General features: G+C 38.4%; 1 protein-coding gene across 1 annotated transcript in view; it reads right to left on the bottom strand.

Moving 5' to 3' along the window:
- The window catches only part of TTC3 (tetratricopeptide repeat domain 3), a 124,511-nt gene that overhangs the window by 82,547 nt on the left and 23,791 nt on the right, over nt 1–18,173 (bottom strand). Inside the window, exon 11 of the mRNA XM_030806371.1 lies at nt 6,407–6,461. Coding sequence (XP_030662231.1) covers nt 6,407–6,461 — 55 coding nt within the window. The remainder of the gene's footprint in view (nt 1–6,406; nt 6,462–18,173) is intronic.

Raw genomic sequence — 18,173 nt, 5'->3', positions numbered from 1 at the left:
AGGCACAGTACTACTGGCAAGGTGATTTACTAGTGAAAGAGGCTAGAGGCTAGAAACTGGCCTAATATCACACTTAAGTGACTTAAGAGGCGAACCAAAGAACCCTGATTTTTATGACACCTGGTCCAAAGCTCTTTCCTCTTCACTACACATTTCACAAAGAACACTGTGATTCAATGAAAATCTAGGAGAAATTATAAAATAAAAAAAAACAACCTTTTAAGAAGGATCAGCTTTTCACTACAAGAAGCCAGAAACAATTACATGGGTATGTGTTCATGCAGGTTTACCATAAGTAATCCTGCTCTGGGGTACCGTGTGGCTCTAAAGGTTCTGGAGTTTTTTTAGACAGACTATTTGGGCTTAGCTCAGACTCCAATTCATATGGCATTTCATTAAGCTCTGTTTTGCTGAAAGGGTATAGGCCATGCTTCCTGACACCTAAGGTATAAAAAGACAAAGGGATCTCTCAGATAGGCTACAAGGTCAAATCCTATCCCCTAAGCATTTACGGACTTCAAAGTTTAAATAACTGCATTAAAAAACCCACAGCTAGCATAAGAAATAATGATAGATCATAAACCAAACCTACTAAATTTGTACAGAACTTTATTTTTCTCTTTTCTCCATACTTTTCTCACCTTTCATTGGATCCTTTTCCCTGAACCCTATAAAAACATAATGTAACTCCTGTTAGTTGAGAAAAGAGTTAATTCAGACCTCCCTGCTGAAGTTGTTTCAACGAAGCTTAAATTAAAGGTATCTCAGTTTCTTAAACCCAATTACAATAAAAAGGTCTTTTCACTATCTCATTCTCTATCACACATGTGGAAATTCCCTATTGCTCATCTCTCTAGTCTCCCCTCACTTAAGAGGGCATCATGTTCCCACTTCTCACAGTAACAGCAGGACTGTCAGTTCCAGGGCTCCACCCCAACAATGGATGGCAGGGTGGAAGTGTGGCTGTGACCCAGGAGACTGGCCAATTGAAATGCACTACTTTCTAGGTCAAAGCAATAAATCCACAGGTGGGCACATGACTCAATCAGAATCAGTCTGAGGCATCCCTAAGGTCTACTATACACACACTGAGGGAGGTTCTCCTTTCCCTAGAATTAACAGCTACTCATGACATCAGTTTGCAGATCCCACTACATGGTAAAAGTCTTTTTAAAAATAAAGCCAAGAGAGCCTACACTCTAACCTCCACTTCTGACCAAAATGGAGTAATAAGGACTTGATTTTTCCCTCCTACCTAAAACAAAGACAAAAGATACGAAACCACAGCTTGCAAGACATTGAAAACAAGGCAACAAAAGAGAGTATGAAAAACATATAAAGTAAGCGCTGTGATTGCTCCTGCTTACTGACAAGAATGTCTCTAAGCCAGAGCATGGGAAGAGAAAACCTAGGCAGAGACTGGCAGCCTCTCTCAGTTAAGCAGAGAGGCGGAAGTACAGGGGACCAAGGCAGCTGAGTTCACAGAGCAGAGGACCAGAGAAGAGAAAGCTGCACACAGGGAGAACTCCAGAGGGACCCCTTGAGTCTTCAGCTAAGTACTGATCAGCACAGGGAAAGAACAACCTGAAAGGCTAACAGAGAACAAGAGCCGGAACTGAAACAAATCAGGAATAATTCCTGTTCCTATCAACAAGAGTGAAAAACACCATAATTCATGGGGTGAATTCTCTACTTCAAGTAGAGTACTCAGAAAAGTTTTGCTTCAGTAGTGGGGAAAAAATTAGCCCTAGATTAAATGCCACTATAGTCCCACCTAAAAAAATCTTAAAACCTTGAAGAATTAAAATTGTTTCTAAGTAACTTTACTGCAACCCAAAACAAAGATCAAGAATATTTAAAGAAAAACAAGAATATCCAGCACCAAACAAGGTAAAATTCACAATATCTGGCATCCATCTACAATTACCAGGTGTGCAAAGAAGGAAAATGACCTACAATGAACAGCAAAATAAACCAACTGAAAACAACCCACCAATGACACAGACTAGTAGACAAGGACACTGAAATACTTATTATAACTATCCCCTACGTGTTCAAGAGGTTAAAGATGGAATATGTTAAAGACATGAAATATGCAAGAAAGACCCAAATTTAACCTCTAGAGATGAAAACTATAGCATTTAAGATGAAAAGTACATTGGATGGAAATAAAGGCAGATAAAACACTGCAGAAGAAAAGATGGGTGAGCTTGAAGACATAACAAGAGAATCCATGCAAAAATCAAAGAGAGAGAGAGGGAAGCTAGAAAAAAGACTAAACATGAAGCTGACAAACGGGAGGCAAAGTTGAGAAAATGAAAGAAAAATGTGTACAAATCTGGATCCAACGATTCCTGAAGCTAACCCCTAGACTTTTCAGTTACATGAGCCAATTAATTCCCTTTTCTACTTAAGTCAAATCTGAGTTCAGTTTCTGTCATTCACAACAAAAGTCCTAATGCGCCCCTCAAAATTTAAATGTTCTTGAGGACATTTCTGAGGTTATTAGTTTGTATCTTATATGATATAGATCAAAACAGTTTTCACAGACATGCACAAACATATCTGTTGAGGCTAATAAAAATTCTCACTCTTCAGGACAAATGACTCATTCTTTCTAAATCCTGAAAGTAAGTCTAGAGACAGGTGGCACTGTACTAATCTTCCTCATTAAGAAGAAGGAAAAAAATGTCCCACTCTCACATAGAAATCTACAGAATACATTCCTCTAACACACTTACATCTTAGAGGTATGACTCCATAGACTCAGGCTCATAATTAATTCTAAAGTAAGGCAATCTTATACAAGTAAACATACCCTGTATGATCTACTTTTGCTTCTGAAGTTTATCCTTCAATAAGCATTCTTTTCTGGTATTTAAAAAAAAAGAAAAATAACCTAGTTACGTAGTTACCAAATTTTTTAAATACTTACTAGTGGTTATATGTTTTTATCTATACAAATATTTCTGCAATCATATGACACATCACCAATACAAGGCAATGAAAGAGAGTATCCCCTGAGAGGAGATGTTTGGACACCACCAAACATTCCAATTAAAAAAAAAGTGAACATTTTGTTTATGAAACTAAGCCAGGAACAAGTATTCTCCACAAAGTTCTCAAAATAATTGCTAAAGTTTTTTTCTTTTTTCTTTTTTTTTCTGAAGTGGCACAATCATAGCTCGCTGCAGCCTCAACTTCCTGGGCTCAGGTGATTATCCCACCTTAGCCTCCCAAGTAGCTGGGACTATAGGCATATGCCACCATGCCCAACTAATTTTTTGTATTTTTTGTAAAGATGTGGTTTTGCCATGTTGCCCAGGCTGGTCTTGAACTCAAGGGATCTGCCCGTCCTGCCCTCCCAAAGTGCTGAGATTACAGGAGTGAGCTCCAGGTCTTCAAAAAGTTTTAATAACTGTTTTTCTTAATTGATAATATATTAAAATAGCAGGAAGCATTTCTGGAAAACCAGTATCACCGTTTGGGTTTCAGTATTTGGAATTCTATCATTCATTCATTCTACAAATATTGATATAGCACCTGTCAAATGCCAGGTTCAAGGATCAGCAAAGATTTTGTTTCAAGCAAAAGAATGACTCATAATGAAAATACCAACAAACTGGTCACCCTTAAACAGAATCACTATCCAGTGCTGGATTCTAAATCCAGTTTTGTCTTTTATTTGTGACGACACCTTGCAAAAATCACTCTACCTCTCTGGGACTCAATTTCTTCATGTGTAAAATAAGGCATTTAAAAAATGATTCTAAAATCTGGATGCAGAAGTCCACCTTGGGAATTTTACGATCTCTACACTCCTAGATACATTCCTAGGCCACCTGAATCACAATTTGGGGGAAAAGCGAAGAAATCTGTCTTTTAAACAAGGTCTCCAGGCTGACTTTTCCCTTTTACTTTATACCCTGCTATATTCTATTTTTCTTTTTAATCATGTGATATTTATAATATAAAGGAAAGTTCATTTTAAAAAATTAAACAAAATAAACTCTTACAATTAATCTAATGAAGGCTATCCGCAGAGCAGTAATGGAAGTATCAAATTAGATTAAATTCTCTAAGGCCTTAAAATTCTGATTCTACTTGCACTAGCTTTTTTTAAATTATGTAAAACCAGGAATAAAGTATGAAATACATGTGACTTTCTATATCTTATTTAAAGCTCCACTTAAAAAAAATTTATTTATTTTTATTTTTTATTTTTTTTAGATGGAGTCTCGCTCTGTCACCCAGACTGGAATGCAGTGGTGTGATCTCAGCTCACTGTAACCTCCACCTCCTGGGTTGAAGTGATTCTCCTGCCTCAGCCTCCTGAGTAGCTAGAACTACAGGAATGCACCACAACATCCAGTTAATTTTTTTGTATTTTTTTGTAGAGACGGGGTTTCACATGTTGGCCAGGCTGGTCTCGGAACTCCTGACCTCAAGTGATCTGCCTGCCTCGGCCTCCTGAAGTGCTAGGATTACAGGTGTGAGCCATCATGCCTGGCATCTAAAGCTTCACTTAAAAAAAAAATGGAGAGTTTTATAATTTAGGAAAATACAGAGACTAATACACAGATACCCAGAATTAACTGTTAACGTTTTGTTATATTTGCTTCCAATTTTTAAATGAAATAAATAAAACTATTTCTGATGATACAGATATGGCTGAAATCTCCTTTGTACCCTCTCCAATCTCCTTTCCCTCTCTTACTGCCCAGAAGCAAACACTATCATGAACTCAATAGGTATTTTTCCAGCCTACGTTTTACTGACTTTTTCATTTAACACTTTTTAAAATCCATAAGTGTTGATAAGCCAGCTAATTCAACTGCAATGTACTATTTGATTCATTCAATCACTAAGTCAACAATTATTTACTAATGAGTGCCTGCTAAGTGTCAGGCAGCTTGTCAGACAGTCTGGATTCAAGAGTGAAGTGAACCAAACACCAAAAAAATCTTTCCTTGTGGAGCTCATATTATACTGGAAGACACAAAATAACTACTATAACTCAAACAGTAGATATAATATATTCAATAATGGTAAGTCCTAAGAAGAAAAAAGCAGGGAAAGAAGATAAGAAATGCGTAGGAAGTGAGGTGTTTGGCATTTTAGTAATGTGGCCAAGGAATGTTTCACTGAGAAGAGTCCTTTCAATATCGACTGAAAGGAAATAAGGGGGCTGGCCAACGCTCCAGGGAAAGGCATTCTAGGCAAACGGAAGGGCAAGTACAAAGTGGAAGTGGGCCTGGCATGTGAACCAGGGACAGAGCAGGAGGAATGAGGTTGGAAAAACAACAAGCGTTCAAGAGGGGGACAGATTACACAGGTCAGAGTAACAACTCTGATCAAGTGAAAATACCACATTTATCTGCTGCTTTATCAACAGACATGTAGGTATTTGCAGTTGTATGCCATTAAAACAATGCTGCAATGACCAACCTTGTATATCAAACCATGTGCACATTTGCAAGAAATTTTCTAGAGTACACACACTCAGAATCAAGTAACTGTGGAGTCTGTCTATCATAGTGCTCCCTGAGTTGGTTGTAAGCAATCACACTCCCACCAGTTTACTGGGGCTTCCTGTTACTACACATACCCACCAACACAGGACTATCAGCCTCTTTAATTTCTGCCAATCTGAAGGACTCAAAAATATGACATTGTAATATTTACTCACACAGTGGGTTCTGTGTGGAGGCCCTCTATTCTGCACTATTGGTTTCATTTTTTAATCTGTGTACCAAATCCCTACAATTTTAATTACTAGGAAATGGAAATAGTTTCTTATTTCTATTGGCCATTCAGGATTACTCTTCTGTGAAATGCTTGCTTGTTCTACTGACCCATTTTCTACGGGGTTATTTACTTTAGGAATTATGTGCATATTCCAGCTATAAATCCTACCAGTTACATATGTGGCAAATTATCTCCTCTCAAACTACTATTTCATCTATGGTGTCTTTTGACATACACAAGTTTTTAAGTTTGATACAGCCAAATATATCAAGATGGTTGTCTTCACTGCTGATTTGTGCACTGTGTGTTAAGAAATCTTTTCCTGCCTCCTATAAAGACAGCCTGCTATAGTTCCTCCCCAGTTTTAAGTCATTTTTCACATTCAGGCACACCCACCCAGAATACGCAGAGATGACCTCTCAATCACTAAGGCACCCTGAAGACTCAAGATGCCCACAGGCCGCCTGTCCTCATGCACAGCCTGTCACTGCTGTGGCTGGGTCCCCACGCTGATCATGGATCTGATGACTCTCCTTTTACATTCTGGAGCTCTACGTAATTTCATATAGCATTTTTATGAAAAACACACCCTATAAACAGATTTTTCACAATGTTGTATGGCATTATTTGCTCAATGTAAAATATAAAAGAAACCTACCTTTGGCCAAGTGTTCTTCAGAATAGTGGCTCTCTTTCCATCACCGAGTGCATTTCTAAAAAGAAAAACAATCAAGTATTTAAAAATTTTCACTCTTTTATAGTAAAAGTATTATATCTTGCATATGTGTGCTTTGTGAATTTTCCATGTATATTATCTAGTCAAAAGATAATTTTAATTTAAAAAATCCATATAATATACGTCCATTATAGGAAATTTGGAAAATACAGAAAAATAAAACAAAGGGAAAAAGTCACCCAGAGTTACAATCACAACTACCCAGGAATAATTACTTTTAATATTTCTGAAGTATTTCTTGTGCATATCGACATCGTACCTATGCATAGCATTCTTTTTTTTTTTTTTTTTTTTTTTTTTTTTTTGAGACAGTGTCTCGCTCTGTCGCCCAGGCTGGAGTGCAGTGGCGTGATCTTGGCTCAGTGCAACCTCTGCCTCCCGGGTTCAAGTGATTCTCCTGCCTCAGCCTCCCGAGTAGCTGGGATTACAGGCACATGCCAGCACACCCAGCTAATTTTTTGAATTCTTAGTAGGGACGGGGTTTCACCGTGTTAGCCACGATGGTCTCGATCTCCTGACCTCATGATCCACCCGCCTTGGCCTCCCAAAGTGCTGGCATTACAGGTGTGAGCCACCACGCCCAGCCTATAACATTCTCATTTGTATGTTTTTCTGTACTATTTCTGCATGTCAGTAAGACTTTCCAAATGTATCACTACCAGGTCTTTCACACAACATCAGTTAAGCTACACTGAACAGAGCACGGAAGCTAGACCATAAGACCTGGGTTAGGTCTAATTTAATCACTAATTTTCTTGGGGATATTAGGGAGTTATTAACATCTCTGGGCCCATTTTTCTCATCCGTAAAATGTGAATAATTCTGTTCTACCTGTTCTGAGGTAGATATTAAATTAGATACTACATTATTAAATGTACTTTCATAACCTATCAAGTACTAACAGATCTATACCACAGTCTATCAGTTTCCTGGCTTCCTTATCTTCAATGACTTCCACCTCTAGCCCAACTCAGCCACCCATCACTGCACCCCTGGAACTTAAGGTGTTCAAACTCAAAACTGTTCAAACTTCAAACTGTTCAATCACTAATTCAGGTATCCAACTGTCACTATAACCTTGCTTATCCCATTTAACTTGTTCAACTGTTCCTATCTCCTCAGGGTACCCAACTCACTGACTTATCCACCTTCTTTTTTCAACGTAGATTAATATTTGCTGGTTCATCATTTCACATTCATATTTATGCTAATTCATCATCACTCTTAAAGAGATTACAAGGAAGAACAAAACTAGATAACTTATATTACCAGATATCAATACCTACTAAAAGGTTACGTACAAAAAAAAAAAAAAAAAACCAACTAGATAAGGATAGACAACCTAACCAACAAAATAGAATAAAGAAACTAGAAATGGATTCTTACACATAATCACCTCATTCTTGACAAAGGTGATACTGCAGTACATGGAGAAAATATACTCTTTTAATAAATGGTGCTGGGTCAATTGGACATCAATATGAATCTTTTTTCTTTTCTTTTTTTTGAAACAAGGTCTCACTCTGTCACCCAGGCTGGAGTGCAGTGCCAGTCCCTCTCACTACAGCCTTGACATCACAGGCTCAAGCACTCCTCCCACTTCAGCCTCCTGAGTAGCTGGGAATATAGGCACGTGCCATCATGCCTAGCTAATTTCTGGCTGATTTTTGAATTTTTTTGTAGAGACACGGTCCCACTATGTTGCTCAGGATGGTCTCAAACTCCTGGGCTCAAGCAATTCTCCTGCCTTGTCCTCCCAAAGTGCTGGGATTACAGGCGTGAGCCACCACACCTGGCCCATATGAATCTTGAACACTACCTCACACTAAATACAAACACCAGGTCCAGATGGGCTGTAGACCTGTACATCAAAGTTGAACAATCAAACCTTTAGATGAAACATAGAAAATCTGGTGACCTTTGAATGGGTAAAGATGATAAACGGAACACAAAAAGAGCTTATCATAGAGGAAAAAAATTGATAAACTGTACTACATTAAAATTAGTAACGTGTTTGTGAAAAGAAAACATCAACAGTGAAAAGGCAAGCCACTGAGTGTGAGAAGATATTTGCAATACATATATCTGACCAATGATTCATATTCAGAATACGAAAGAAAAACTCATAAAAATGAATCAGGCATTCTACTCAAGAGAAAAAAATAGCAAAAGACTTAAACAGGCACTTCACAAAAGAGAATATCCAAATAGTCAATAACCTTATGAAAATCTAAAACATCCTTAATCAATTTGTGAAAATGCAAATTATAATCACAGTGGTATACCACTATTCACCCACCAGAATGTCTAAAATAAAAGATGAAAAATAGTAAGTGTTGGTGAGGGCACAGAACTGAAACTCTCATATGCTGCTGTAAGAGTACAAAATGATACAATCACACAGGAAAGCTAAATGCATATAAGCATACCCTCTGTCCCAACAATTCCACTCCTTGATTATACACTCAACAGAAATGAATACGTATGTTCACAACAATACTACCTGTAAAAGCCAAATACGAGAAGCTACCCAAATGCCCATCAACAATAGAATGGATAAAATGTGGTATATTCATGCAATAGATGAACACTTTACAACTACATGCAACAATATGGATCTCAAAAACGATGCTGAAAACCAAACATAAAAGAACACATAGTCTATTATTTCATTACATTGCACTAAAACAGGCAAAATTAACCACTGGGAGCCAGGATGGTAGTTATCCTGGGGGAAGAGATGGATCATGACTATGAGGAGGGTCATGACTAAGAGGAACTTCTGGGGTACTAGGGTTGTGATCTGCGTGCTGGTTACAGTTGTTTGACTTCTGAAAATTCCATCTACACTTAATACTTGTAAACTTTTCAGCATGTGTATTAAGATTTTTTTTAAAGGACATAAGACAAAGTTGTCCTTCTTCTGCTGAAGATGTCTGAATTACAGCAGCCATCCTACATTCTGAGGGGACAGCCTGAGGACCAAGTCACACATTGAGGCTGGAAAAATCTAAGTCTCTGATGACATTGTTGAGCCACTGAATATACAACCCTAGCGCCACCTTCTTCTGGAACTCTTGAATAAGGTAAGTTTTCTTTACCATTTAAAGAGACTCACCCTGGGTCTCTCTCCCCAAATATCTTTAAAAGCTGCCTATGCTAGCTGTCTCCATTTCCTTGCATTTCTCAACCCCATCTAATTGGCATCTGTTCCAGGCTTCCCACTGACAGCTTTCCCTATGGTTAGTGAATGATGTCCATGTTGCCAAATCTTAAGTTCCACTGTAACTGGCTTCTCAGTAGCCAACAGACACTGCTGACCGTTCTTTTACTTACTTCTATGACACCACACTTAGTCTTCGTTCCACCTCTCTGGTCACCTTTTGATACTCTCCTGGGCAGGCTCATCCTTCTCCAATTGGCCATATGTGTTCAAGGCTCAATCCTGATTCCTCTCCTAGTCTCAGCCTAGGTTCTCTCTAGGCCAGTGGGTCTCAACCTTGACTGCACATTAGTACCATCTGGGGAGCTCCTAGAAGCCCAATGCCCAGGCTTTACTCTAGATTAATTGAATCAGAATCTCTGGGGTGGGTGGTATTTGTCAAAGTTCAGTGATTCCAAAGTGCAGTCCAGGTTAAGAAAAACTTCTGTAAGCAATCTCACACACATCTACAACTTCAAATCATGGAGGCTAACTATTCCAAACATGTTTCCCATCCAAACTCTCCCTTGAGTTCCAGACCCATATGACTCACTACCTATACAATATTGCAATTTGGATGCTTCAAAAGCACTTCTTTTTTTTTTCCTTTTTTTTTGAGACAGAGTTTTGCTCTTGTCACCCAGGCTAGAGTGCAATGGCATGATTTTGGCTCACTGCAACCTCCGCCTCTCAGGTTCAAGCAATTCTCCTGCCTCAGCCTCCCAACTAACTGAGATTAGAGGCACCCCCCCACCATGCCCAGCTAATTTTTGTAGTTGTAGTAGAGACGGGGTTTCACCATGTTGGCCAGGCTGGTCTCGAACTCCTGACTTCTGGTGATCCTCCCACCTCGGCCTCCCAAGGTGCTGGGATTACAGGCGCGAGTCACCATGCCTGGCCTTCAAAGGCACTTCGATTCAGTGTCCGAGAGTGAAGTCCAGTTCTACCTCCTACAAATTTATTCCTCTTCTAGCAATCCCAATGTGAGTGAGTAGGCCCATAATCCATGATGCTGCTTAAGGCAGAAATGTCAGAACAGTTCCAACCACCCTCACTCTCATGTTCCAACACCAACCACGAGCAACTTGTGTCAACTTCACCTCTAAACTCTTGAATCCTTCCACTTTTCCATTTCCACTGCCAATATTCTGCTGGAAGCCATCATCTCTGGCCTGGGCTACTGCAACAGCCTCCTAACCTACATCCACACTACATCCCTTTCAGATCCATTTTCACTATGCTCAAAATTTTTTTTTAAGTACTAATCATGCTCTCTCTCCTTAGTTTAAAATCCTTTACTTTCTTACTGCTCTTAAAGTTAACACAGCCTACAAGGCCCTCCTTGGCTTAGCCTATGACCTTACTACCCTCTCCTCTGTATTCAGGCCATCTAGCAACTATCAGTTCCACAAATGCAACAAATTCCTTCCCACTACAGGCCCTCACAATGCCAGCCCACTGTCTGAAACACAGAGGCTGTTTTTGCTCATTTCTGACATTATCCATCAACAGAACCCCAATATTTGTTGAATCAATGCTGAACGTTACTTATTATTATAGCACTATAAACAGCATTGTTATAACAGCATATATTATAAATATCACAATATTTGTTAGTATATGAATGCAATTAATATTAATACTAATAAAATTTCACATTTACTGGCATATTACCACATCCTACAACTAAGGCAAAGTGGGCATAGTCAATTACATGATGCTATTGCTTATCCAGACCACTGCAGCCCAGGGTCTAAATAATCAGGTTTGACTTTTGGTAGTAGCAATGCAAGAGATGTATGAAAATGGGACAAGACTCAAGATGCAAACGGTTATTTACTCTTGAAGACTGTGTGACACGGTGAGAGTATTAAACAGAGTAAGAAACAGAGTTCTAGTCCAAGTGCTCCAACTTATTGCTCTTACATGGGGAAGTGTTTTTATCTCGCCAGCCCCTCCCCATTACTGCATATAAAATATGCTACATTCTGCCCTGAAAGATGATGTTTGTAAAGAACACTTATTCCCTCTCCCCTAGTTTCCATGTGGATTTGCTAATTATTCCTGAACTCTTTCCTCTCCCCACCCTTGGCTGACATCCCCAGATGATGAATAATAATTTATCTAATGGTGAGGGAGGGACACTAATCATACGTGGCTTCGCCTCTTCTTTTTTCTCACTCTTTGGAATCCTTTCATTTTTTTAGACATGGTCTCCCTCTGTCACCCAGGCTGGAGTGCAGTGGCGCAATCTCAGCTCACTGAAACCTCTGCCTCCTGGGTTCAAGCGATTCTCTTGCCTCAGCCTCCTGAGTAGCTGCGATTACAGGCATGCACCACCATGCCCACCTAATTTTTGTATTTTTAGTACAGACAGGGTTTCACCGTGTTGGCCAGGATGGTCTCAAACTCCTGACCTCAAGTGATCCATCCTCCTCAGCCTCTCAAAGTGCTGGGATTACAGGCGTGAGCCACTGCACCCGGCCTTACTCTTTGGAATCTAAAACACCAGATACCCTTTTCTTCCAGGCTTAAAGTTCCCAAGAGCCCAGTTCTGTCTGACTGTGGGTGAATTATTAGGTTGGTGCAAAAGTAATTAGGGGTTTTGCCATTACTTCTAAAAACCACATGTACTTTTGCACCAACCTAATAGTAACCAGCCCCTTGACTATCAGACTTAAGGCCTGTTCTCCAATTGCATCAGTAATAAAGGCAATATTTGATCACCATTTGCCTGTCTTTTCCATCCATCTTTTAACTGATTCTGGACTTGGAAGGGAAAGGAGATGCTATTTATTGACTCTCTCAAACTATACCATAAAAAGTAGGCAAGAATTTTGCAAGCCATATAAGGGATATTGCTTTTTTCTCAATTATAATTATTTTCAGGATGTGACAAGATCAATAAAGAAATAACAACTATTCCCCAAGTTTCCAGATCTTCCAACTAAGGAACAAAAGGAAGATTCAGGTATAATGATCAGTCACTGACAAATATGCAGTGAGTAATAACCATGGACTGAATAAACATAGATTTTAAATAAAAAGTTAGTGTCTGTAATTAAAATGATATATGTTCTTTCATTCAACTGAGTAAAATAAATTTATCAGAAATGTGTCCTACAGATATATTTCAACCTGAGTGTAAAACATAAGTAAAAAGATAATCATCGCATAGGTATATATAATCTTTAAAATGGAAATAATCTACATACTAATAAATCTATAATTTAACATTGTAAATAAAATAATCTACATACTAATATAAACTAAGTATATACATACTATATACTAATATAATACAAACTAATGGATTACATGGGCAATCCATTCAGTAAAACATTGTGCAGCCATGAAGAACAAGGTAGGTCTCTACATACAGATCCAAAACAAGCTCCAAGACTTAAATATAAAAAAAAGCAGGATGTACAACAGTGTATGTAGTATGTTCCTACCCATTTAAAGAAAAAGACATATACATTACATTAAACCAAATAAAACTGCCTATCTTCTGACTTACAAAAATGGCAATTTCATTTGGTTCAACGTAAGTGCTTGTATAGGCATAAAATATTATGGGAATACACAAGGATCTGAAGAGATGAATCAGAGAATGGGTCAGAGCTGGGCGAGTGTACCTTTTCCTACTCTGTTGCTTACCATGTGCATTTGTTACTGTTTTTCTAAAAAGGGGGTATACCCCAAAGAAGACTGAAAAAAGTAAGTGTTTTCTTCAAAAGCAAATTCAGTGGCTTCTAAGTAAAAATAAAGAGACCACACCAGAAGGCAGAGTGAGGAATAATTCACCAAACCAACACACACACACAGGAATTTGTGAAATTCTCACAGAAACATACAGTGCTTTATATCTCTAGTCTTAGACAAATTTAGGAGGGAAAAAAAGCAACAAGAGAGGAGTTAATTAAAGTCTGCCTGCTACCAATCACGGTTGGGATCTGATGGAAGGCAGTTATCAATGTGATGGGTAAATACTTAAATGAATACCAACAGTTCAAGTAAACACCAAGTTTAAAAATATATGAGTTTCCAAACTAATTCAAAAACGATTCAAGCTAAGCGTTCCCTTTCTTCAATTAACATTTGCCCTTACACAGTTCATCACATCCCACCAAAGAATCTGAATTTTCCACAAGTCCCACAAGAAGGAACTGAACAGTAAGTGGGCAAAGCCTAATCATGTACATTACATAAGCTGTTGGAACTGCAGAAGGTACAGATATGACTGATTCCTTTCTCTAGATTCTTGACTAAATTGAAAAGTTCTGATTACTATAATTACAATGATCACTCTCAAATGCCCTATAGTTACCAACTCATATTTGAAAAGTACACTTTGAGAAGGAGCAGAATAAAACGGACATCTCATCTTCTAAGCCAGGTGTCCTGGGATAAACACAATCCTCAACGTGAAGATTTGAAGGAGAGAGGCTGCGGCAGGAGTGGGGGCGCAGGAAGCAGCGAAATTCCCCAACCCCTGCCTCACTCCAACCCCATCTCCTGCGTTTTCCAAGCGCAACATTTGCAGGCCCGGGGGGGTTTTGAAAGGCTCTTGGCCTAACTTATATTCACCCAAAACTGGCTGGATTTACAAACTGCATGACTATTTTGGCATTAAAATCATCACTGCCACTGCCACCATGTTTGAACGAAGCATCTGTTTCCCCATATATACCTCACTTCAGGCTTCCCCATGCACACTTCATGCTTTTGCAACTGGCCTTACAATACTTATATTTCTCTTTTCAAGATCATTGTTCACTATTTTATCCTTGATGTTTAGTGGTCACTGTTTTTGTTCTTTTTCTGTTCCTTTTATCATGTGCATTTTAATTACATGTTGTATTACTTTTTATCAAATATTTCAAGTATACATAAAAGTACAGAGAACATTAACAAAATGAACACCCGTGTACCAATGGCATACCACCTTAGCAAGAAATTAACATTTTGCCATATACTTCAGCTCTTTTTGTAGTAGTTTGTTACAGTTGACATCCACTGTGTACCATCCCTCCCAACTCCAATCCCTTTTCCCTCCTTCTCTCCCCAGCCACTCCCCGGGTGTTTAACATGCCCATGGATTTTTTAACATTGTTAATACACAGTCTGTATACATGCATATTGTTTTGCATGTTTTTAAACATTAATAAATGGCATCACAGTGTACAAATCATTCTGCAACTTGCTTTTTCACTTAACATTGCGTTCATTTTAACTGCCATATAGAATTCCATTGTATGAATATACCATATTTATCCATTCCCCTATTGATGGCCATTTAGGTCGTTTCCATTTCTTTACTCTTACAAACAATGCTATCATGAAGGCGTGTACGTATCTTCTTGGGTACACATTTGAGAGTTCAGAGGATATGAGCCTAGAAGTGGGTTGCAGAGTATGCACATCTTCACCTTGTCAAATTGCTCTCCAAAGTGATTGTACCAATTTACACTTTCTCCAGCTGAATATGACAGTCTCCTTTGTTCCACATCCTCTCAAACACCTGGTATTATGAGATTTTTAAGCTTTTGTCCACCTGATGGGTATAAATGAGAAACTCGTAGTTTTTAATCTACATGTCCTGGAAGGATAATCATTTCCTCATAAGCGTTTATTGACTATTTAGACCATGTATTTTTTAATTTTTTCGACTTTCACGTTCCCTTTTATTCTATCACCACCTTCCCATAGTGATTAATAGTAGAGACTCTACATCCAGGCTGCCTGGGTTCAAATTCTGGCTCCATCACATCCACCTAGTGTCCTGAGACACTTTGCTTGGCCTCCCTATACCTCAGTTTCATCATCTGTAAAGAGGCAGTAGCACCTACCTCACACAGTTGTGAGGGTTTTACGAGTTAATACACATTAAGTGCTCAGAACAGTGATAACCGTGTTGTAAGATACAGTATTATTATTTTTACCCTTTTAGATATCAATCTTGCCAAAGTTCTTTTTTAAATTGAATCTCTTTTTCATTTAAAGTTTCAATTTATATTTTCTAATCTTTTAGGATCAATTATTTCAGAAGTTTTAGCATTCAAGACTTTAACCCTTTTATTCCTTTCTAGTATTAAATTGTCCCATTTCTGTTCTCTTTGGCCATCTCAATTCTTGCTTCAATGACAGCAGATAAGAAGTCTGGCCTTCCAGAACAGCTGAGGAATGCATCCTCGGCAAACTGGGGGAGGGTGGATGTTTTACCCTCAGCTTTCCCTGCAGCTGCTCAGCCAGATTTCCACAGCAGATCCAGCATCCCTCTGCTTTGGAGCTTCAAAACATCTCAATCTCAGTAACTCAGATAAAAGTCTTTCTCAGGCATGGGTCCTCCTGTGTCAATGGCACATCTGAATTACTGGCAACGTGTTCTTTCCTTAAGTCACACCACCTAGTCAACTGATCAGGAGTTATATATACTATGGACTCTGAAAACATCATCCCTACATTATTGAGCAAATCATATAGACAATGTGTGAGGAGGTAGGAAACACCAGCAAAACCAGTGTGGTAAAACACTTCATGCATAAAATAGGCATCCAATATATATTGGTGATTGCCTAGTAAGAAACAAAGGAACAATGCTGCTGACCTGGCTTTAGTGAAATGTAGATGGTATTAAACCACAAGCTAGACCATCACCAAGGAGGTACAAGGATAGATCTACAAGCTGCTCTTAGCCTTTACCTCACCAAGCTACCTAGCTTCTGTACTTCTACTCTGATTCACCTCCTGTTGCAGCAAGGTATTAGAAGGATCTTCCTTGTGTGTCTAGCACTCAACACTCATGAAAGAGAGCAGAAACACCCTGGTTTGCCTCTCAGCTCTCAGAGGTGGAAAGTGGATAACCTTCTGCCAAGCAATATTTCAGACAGGCACCTCAATTTTCACAAGAGGCTAGCCAAGTTGCCAACCTATTCATCTGATCTTGAAAGCATACAAATTCACCTTCAAACAGCACAAAATAAATGCAATTCTGGATCTAGCCAGAAGCAATAACCTAAAGACATTTGCAGCTCATTTCTTGTCAGAACCCGTTGAGGACAGTGGTATTGATGGAAGACTGTGTCAAGCCCATCCATTCCTCTAGTCTAGATAGCCTCGGTTTATCCACGGCTTAAGCCATCTAAAAGCTGCATAACGTTAATACAGCGGTATTCTCCAAGGTGGTTGGATTACTGGTGATTTTTATTTTCTTCTTTTTAAACTCTTGTATTTTCCAAATTTTCTACCATGAGAATGTGTTCTGTTTACAATAAAAGAAAAACATAATAAATGTTATTTTTAAAGCTACATGCTTAGAGTATACTACCTTCCCCACTCCCACCCTCCCATACAAGTGCTTTCACTGAAAAACAACTGATAGCAGACTCTGAGCTTTCATGAGAAAACTTCACAAAAAAACGTATTTGTGAAACCCAAAACTTGCTCTTAGGGAGTTTTTTGCTATGCATAAGATACTGCTGAGATTATTCTCTACTCCATCACTCAATTAATATTACAGCCCAACTTCTTTCAAAACTAAACACTAGGAAAACTGCTTCACCTGACCAATTGGTGTCCTGTTTCTTTATGGACAATGAGAATTAAGCAACTTGTCAAGTTTTCCCATTTCATTTTGGGTGGCTGAAGGCCAGAGGCAAATACGAATTATAACTAATACCTATGCAGGACCTTATGCCTGTGTAGCTTGGTTCTGAGAATCCCAGATTCCAACTTCATTTTCTGGTTTGTTTTCTTTTGAATATTCTTCTACTGTATGGATGTATTCTTGAATCCACCCTACACCCTTCTTACAGTAAGGCAGGACAAAATTAAATATAATAGTCTACCTGCTCAATATTAATGCTTATAATTTATGTTCTAAAGATTTTATACTGGGGAACAATAAAATCATGGTGCAGTATCTTTCTCAATCTTTCTTAGCTAACAAATAAAAACTCAGCTCAAATTCAATATAAGGAACTGGAATTAATTATGACTCCACTCTCATAATATTAAATTTATTTGCTTTCTTTCACTTATGAAGGATATTTACTTAATTTTTTATACCAGGATAAACAGAGAAACGATGAAAATGCTTCTTTTATACTATATGATTAACAGAACATAAAGAGGTAATATAGATGTCATAAACACAGACTTTGACATCATCAGATAAAATCTGTGTTCAAATCTTGGTATCGCTATTTACTAGTGGTACACTTTGGTCATGTAAAGTGTGGACTATAACATTACCTACCTATTATGGGTGCTGTGAGAACTAAATAACATATGCAAAGCACTTAAAATAATGCTTAACATACGTGTGCACTCAATCAGAATAGCCGCTGCTGTCACTGTTGTTATTATATATAAAGCCTAAGAATACTCTTTTAACCACTTCAGTATTTCTGCCAAAGAACTAGTCAAGGATTTTCTTGTATACCTGCAAAACAGAAAAGTTTCCCAAAAATGGGTATTTAGCAT

This window comes from Nomascus leucogenys, chromosome 25, assembly GCF_006542625.1.
Source record: "Nomascus leucogenys isolate Asia chromosome 25, Asia_NLE_v1, whole genome shotgun sequence".
Lineage (NCBI taxonomy): Eukaryota > Metazoa > Chordata > Mammalia > Primates > Hylobatidae > Nomascus > Nomascus leucogenys.
Note: the sequence above shows the minus strand (reverse complement) of the source record. Positions and strands in the feature narration are given on the sequence as shown.